General features: G+C 37.2%; 1 protein-coding gene across 1 annotated transcript; it reads left to right on the top strand.

Moving 5' to 3' along the window:
* LOC103661378 (myelin P2 protein) lies at positions 1-5,576 on the top strand. The gene is made up of 4 exons (XM_008689090.2): positions 1-223; positions 1,904-2,076; positions 2,636-2,737; positions 4,063-5,576. The coding sequence occupies exons 1-4, from the start codon at positions 151-153 to the stop codon at positions 4,111-4,113; spliced, it is 399 nt and encodes a 132-aa protein (XP_008687312.1). The 5' UTR covers positions 1-150; the 3' UTR covers positions 4,114-5,576.
* Positions 5,577-6,263: the final 687 nt, after the last annotated feature.

Here is a 6,263-nt window from a genome sequence, read left to right as displayed (position 1 = left end):
TTGCCCAGTCCTGACACTGCTTTTCCCCATTGGGTCTCTGTGAGAGTCACATGCTTTGGACATCTTTGAAAAGAATCTTCTGAGGCCTCAGCATCTCATTTGAGTCTCCTGAACCTCATCTAGAATTGTGTTGAATTCTCATCCATCACAATGAGCAACAAATTCTTGGGCACCTGGAAACTTGTCTCCAGTGAGAACTTCGATGATTACATGAAAGCTCTGGGTAAGAAATGTTCTCTGTTGCTCTGGCTGAGAAGATCCTTTTTGAGAAAGCTGCCTGCCTACTTCCTTTTAACTCTTTTTCTAGGACTCTGCGGAATTTTGCACAGGCTGAAGTACAATCCTTTTCGCAATTAATCTTCTGTTGTGTCATTCCAATAATTTATTGCACTTCATTTGTGGAAATTTTAATAGATTTTAACCTAAGAGCTGCTTAATTGCGTAGAACTCACACTGATTTCAAAGGTGGTTTCGTATCAGCAGGGCTTTGCTTTTAAAGGAAAGAAATCTTAGAGGCTTAGTCAACCCATCCTCTGGCTTTCCTGAAGGTTTGTCTTATAACAGCTGAAGTGCTCATAAAATAAGGAGCTGAATATACTAAAGTTAATAGAAAAGCTCAATTTAAAATGTTGGTGGTTAGCTAAACCAGAAGTTTATACTAATTTCTGATGTTAGGCTAATATCAGACTTTCCTGGAGTTGGAGCAATGGATGAAAATGAAAAATCCAGTCATTAGTTTTATCAACTTTATTTTATACTGTTCCTAGAGAATGTTCCATGATATGAGCACAACAGGTATGAAGTATTTTTGGAAATTTCCAGAATATAAATATAAGGGAAAGTGATGCCAATGACCCAGGTTGCTATGCTTGACAAAGGGCCTGTATCTTTACTTACCCATTCAGAAAGCTTATGAGAAGAGTTGTATTTTTTGGTAAAATGAGCAAAACATCACATCGCCTAGAAAACTATGAGACCTTACGGGGACAGATCCATACTATGAGGTTGGTGAGATTTATGGACTTGACCTTACAGCTGAGGAAGAAGCAAAATACAAGAGCCTCAATGAAGGACTCCCTAATTCTGTCATTTTCAAATTTAGAATGCAAATTTGGTATGGTGTAGATTATCAGACTCTACTGCAGAGATTATATATAATATATATATATTCATATGTTTATATGAAACTAGTTTATATGAAAATAGTTTTTCCTTCATTTATTTCTCTCATTTGACATTTCTCCTTTTCCATGTATTTCTATAGTCTTAGTACTAATAGTAATAAAGCTTGAGAGTCTAATTTTGTTTTGTTTTTCAGATGAAGAAAATTTTTAAAAATTATTTATAATTACGTGTAATGGTACAGATCTGGAAAGGAGACGGATAGATTTTTCCTACCAGTTAAACTTAGGGGCCACAACAAAATTGCAGAAATGAGATTCTATTAAGGATGTGGGGAGACTTCTTTTCTATATCCATAATATAATACTGAGAAAAAAATCATAGAACAGTGTGTATCTGTCATAGTTACATTTTAAAAATACCTATAATATTAATATGTAAAAACTAAAGTGCCTGGAATGCTGCATACAGAACACTGGTGATTTTCAAAGACTGTGGGATTAGATGTGGTAAAAGGGGATGACTTGCACAATTTAGGCTAAACATGTTTATCTTTAAAATCTGCAGACATTACTCTTGTAATAATAAAACCTGAAATATTCAAGTTGATGGACATGTATTTCCATTAAGTGGTGAAACGTGGGAGGAGGTCCTCAATAGTTAGTGATACTACCTGCCGTCTCCACACCCGAGGCACAACTGAGCATAGAAAGTGGCCACGCATAGTCTCTCTAGGTCCATCTCTTTGTCAACATAATTCTAACATTATCTTGATTTTCAGGTGTGGGGTTAGCCACCAGAAAACTGGGAAATTTGGCCAAGCCCCGTGTGATCATCAGCAAGAAAGGGGATATTATAACTATAAGAACTGAAAGTACGTTTAAAAATACAGAGATCTCCTTTAAGTTAGGTCAGGAATTTGAAGAAACCACAGCTGACAACAGGAAAACAAAGGTAAATTTTAATGTTCCTCTTCAAAGTTGGCTCATTCTCCGGCTTGAGAGGATTATTTCTGTTGGTGTTCAAAAGGGTCGACTACCCCATTCTATTGAAAACTGGGGCACCTGGGTGGCTCTATCAGTTAAGCATCTGCCTTGGGCTCAGTTCATGATCCCAGGGTCCTGGCCCATCCACTGGGCTCCCTGCTCAGTGGGGAGCCTGNCTTCTCCCTCTGCCTGCTGTTCCCCCTGCTTGTGCACTCTCTCTTTCTCTCTCTCTCTCTCTCTGTCAAATAAATAAAATCTTAAAAAAAAAAAAAAGAAAAAGAAAAAGAAAGAAAATGAATGTGTCTTGGGGGCACCTCGCTTGATCTCAGGGTTGTGAGTTCAAGCCCCATGTTGGGTGTGGAGCCTACTTTAAAAAAAATTAAATTAAATAAAAATTAAATTAAATTAAATAGAAAATGAATATGCTTCATGAGACATCTATTATGAAAACAGTTCAATACCAAATGAAATACTACTTTAATCAACTGAAGTCCAAGCAACTTGATTATGTGAACTTGTCTTTGCAGAGCATTGTAACCTTGTCAAGAGGCTCATTGAATCAAGTGCAGAAATGGGATGGCAAAGAGACGACAATAAAAAGAAAGTTGGTGGATGGGAAAATGGTAGTGGTAAGAGTATTTTCACTTCTAAATCCAAAAATAATAGTATTTAAATAGAGAAATTAGTTATATTATTTTCAAAATAGTTTTTTTTCTTTGCAATGCCAATGGATAAGAATGGCTAAGAATAAAGTCAGAGCTAATGGTTAGATGATAATCCAACCATGAAGACTCATCTACGGTACTTCAAGTATAGGTCCAAGGTCTTAGAAATAACAAAGCCCATTTGTTATTTTAGAAATAACAACACCTACCGATGTTCCATAGGGGAAGAAAGGGATAAAGAAAGGGGGGGTAATCAGAAGGGGGAATGAACCATGAGAGACTATGGACTCTGAGAAACAAACTGAGGGCTTCAGAGGTGAGGGAGGGTGGGTGAATGGGACAGGCTGGTGATGGGTAGTAAGGAGGGCACGTATTGCATGGTGCACTGGGTGTTATACACAACTAATGAATCATCGAACTTTACATCAGAAACCAGGGATGTACTGTATGGTGACTAACATAATATAATACAACAACATTAAAAAAAAAGAAAGAAATAACAACACCTAAAAATAACAGTAAAGTCAAAGGAAGTATGGATAAATCTCCCCTTTGTACTCACAGAGAGAAAAGCAAGTCTAAGTTTTAAAGGCAAAACAATCCCTGCCGGACGGCTCAATTATAGAATATTTGTAGATATCTAAGTGTTTTGCTTTCAAGAATCCAAAGTAACTTGGACTACGCCATGTAAATAATTTCTGCTCAGCTCATAGGAGACCGTTTAGTCTGCAGATAAAGAGCGATGATCAGGGTTACGTGGGGTGACGTCTAACGATTTTTTTGAAGTTTTAGCTTCTGTGCTTACTAATAAATACATTGACTATGGATTCAGGTAATTTTAAATGTTTTTTCCCTTTAGTTTAGAGGTTCTTATCCCTAGCTACCAAACAGATTTACACGGGGAGTTAATACCAACATGGGGCCCCCAACACAGATTAATGAAATGCAAACTTCTTGGGGGAGAAGGAGCCATCAGTATTTTCAAATGTTCCTCAGATGATGCAAATATGCATATAGTTTCGAGATCCATTTTTAGATTTAACTGCACGCAAATTATGCATAAAAACTTGCCACTTTAAGAAAATTCTTCCACGGTAACATAGATTGACTTCAAAACTGTTTCTCCTGTTTCAATGGCCATAATTCCGAATTGCCAGACACCGACACACTGATGTTCTACTCCTAAGTTTAATCTTATGAGCTTGTTTTTATTTTCTGTTGCTATGTGCAAATTTGCTATTCCCTAGTTTGAGTTTTAGGGACTCAATGATTCTCTCTCTTTTCTTAAGGAATGTAAAATGAAGGGCGTGGTCTGCACCAGAATTTATGAGAAGGTCTGAGAAAATCTCTTCCTCACTGAAGTGATATTTGATCATTTGATGTTGGAAATCAACGGTTTTCATTGGCAAGGCCCCACTACTCTGCAATTTGTTTGTTTTTGCTTTTGTCTTAATAGATCAGATAAGTAAAGGCCTAAACTGAGGTTTAATCTAAAATTCATTGTTGTTTCAACATTTTCAATGTGCATGCATTTCCTTACTATATTAAAGTATGTATAGCGGCCAGACCTTAGTAGTTGATAATGTCATTTAGTTATCTGTGAAATTATAACCTATGTTGTATTTTGTATGTGTATCAAAATGACAGTAAAGCAAGTAACTGGCTAGTAAAAGGAACTAAATGTATTGATCCGAGTAGCAGCATGGTAGGGAGGAGGGTCAGAAGTGAGACAAACTACAAGAAGGAGCTATTTTAAATCAGAGTTCTATTTCAGCTAAAAGGGCAGCTTCTACCCCAGCCAATTTTTTTAAATTGACGGGTAATTTATGGACAGTGACATGCACAGATATCAAGGGTAGAGTTCAATCCATTGTGACAAATGCACGCACCCATATAACTCACATCCTGATCAAGATAATGGTACATTTCCTTTATCCCAGAAAGTTTGCTCATGCCTCTTCCCAGTGTCCTGCCCTGTCCCACCTCCACCAGAAGCAAGTAGTCATTTGTTTTCTATCATTTGGGTTTTACATTACAATTCTCTTTAACATGTGGGTTTTTATGCAAAGAAATGTTATTTTAATTCAAAAAAGTATACATTTTTAAAATGAAAAGGCAACCAGGAAATTTTTTTAAAATCTTAAAGGGGAAGACAACTGCTCCCATTCTGCATGGTATGAGCCAACACTTTGCACACGCGAACAAACCGTATTCATCTGCGACTGCAGCGTTCATACTGTTTTACATTCTGCTTTTTGTGACTTTAACACAGATTCTTCCACATTTCAACAGGTGCTATGCCATAATTTATTATGATTCTGTAATATAATGGTTCTATCTTTATGTCATATCCAGTTTGGAGTTATCGTAGATTATTTTGCAAAAATTGCCTTCATGTATATATCAGATTGTGCCGGATACTTTTTCTAGGAGAGGGTTTAGTAAGTCAAAGAATATGGAAAACCCGATAGTTTCTTCCTGATTATTTCTGTATTGCTTTCCTGAGTGTTGTTAGTGATGAGGGACCATGCAACCAGCGGTATACATGTATAGGGCGATGCATGAACACAGGTCCTACGCTGCTGCTAACAGCTACTAAATATTATATGTGTGCTGCGTGCCACGCTCATTGACCCTCTACCAGACGATTTACATGCCATGTTGCCATATTTAATATAATTTCACACAACAACCCTATCAAGTAATACTATTATTATCCCCATTTTGCAAAAGAGAGAACAATGTAGAATAACGTGTGCAAAGTCCCAAAGTGGTAGAAAATAAAGTGAGGTCATTTGCTGAACCTTTTCTCTATTTTGTCTCCTTGGCCACACCTGTCTATTAGAAACACATCTGTTTCTTGCAAAATCTCTACAAGTGTGCCATTAGAGATTATTTTTGCCAGTTCTTGAATTTCATATAAATGGAATCATACATGATGTGTTCTTTCTGTTTGCCTTTTTAAATTCAGCATAGCGTTTTTGGAAATTCATCCATATTGTGACATGCAGCAGTGGTTTGCTCCTCGATTGCTAAGTAGTAGTCTACTGCATGAATATACCCCAGTTTGCCTATCCATTCTCCTCCTAAGACAGTTGGGCTGTTTCTACTTTTTGGCCAAACATTTTTGGCTAAGCCATTTTGGCCAAACATATTCTGATGAATAAAGCTGCTATAAACATTCTTGTACAAGGTTGTTGGTGGACATATGAGTTCCTCCCTTTTGAACAAATAACTGGGCACTGAATTACTGGGTCTAGTTGATTTTTGACAGGCAGGAATAGGGGCTACTGTGCCCGGGTAATAAAGAAACTCTTTCAGATGTATGATTGAGCAAATGACAAACGTGCTAATGTTGTTAGGGACCAGGATTTTCACTGTGGAAGAAGAATATACAGGTATGGAATGAGGGAGGCAAGAAAGAATCGTGTGAGAACGGACCGGAATCAATGTCAGTTTGTGGTTTCTAAGGCGTGTGTATATATGTGCG

This window comes from Ursus maritimus, unplaced genomic scaffold (assembly GCF_017311325.1).
Source record: "Ursus maritimus isolate PB19 unplaced genomic scaffold, ASM1731132v1 scaffold_9, whole genome shotgun sequence".
Taxonomy (NCBI): domain Eukaryota; kingdom Metazoa; phylum Chordata; class Mammalia; order Carnivora; family Ursidae; genus Ursus; species Ursus maritimus.
The sequence above is the reverse complement of the archived record's forward strand: the minus strand, read 5'-3'. Positions and strand labels throughout refer to the sequence as shown.

Excerpts from the sequence above, each read along its gene's own strand:
- LOC103661378 (XM_008689090.2), top strand. The coding sequence starts at position 151 with ATGAGCAACAAATTCTTGGGCACCTGGAAACTTGTCTCCAGTGAGAAC. Across the intron at positions 224-1,903 it reads TGATTACATGAAAGCTCTGG|GTGTGGGGTTAGCCACCAGA; the intron begins GTAAGAAATGTT and ends CTTGATTTTCAG. Across the intron at positions 2,077-2,635 it reads CTGACAACAGGAAAACAAAG|AGCATTGTAACCTTGTCAAG; the intron begins GTAAATTTTAAT and ends TTGTCTTTGCAG.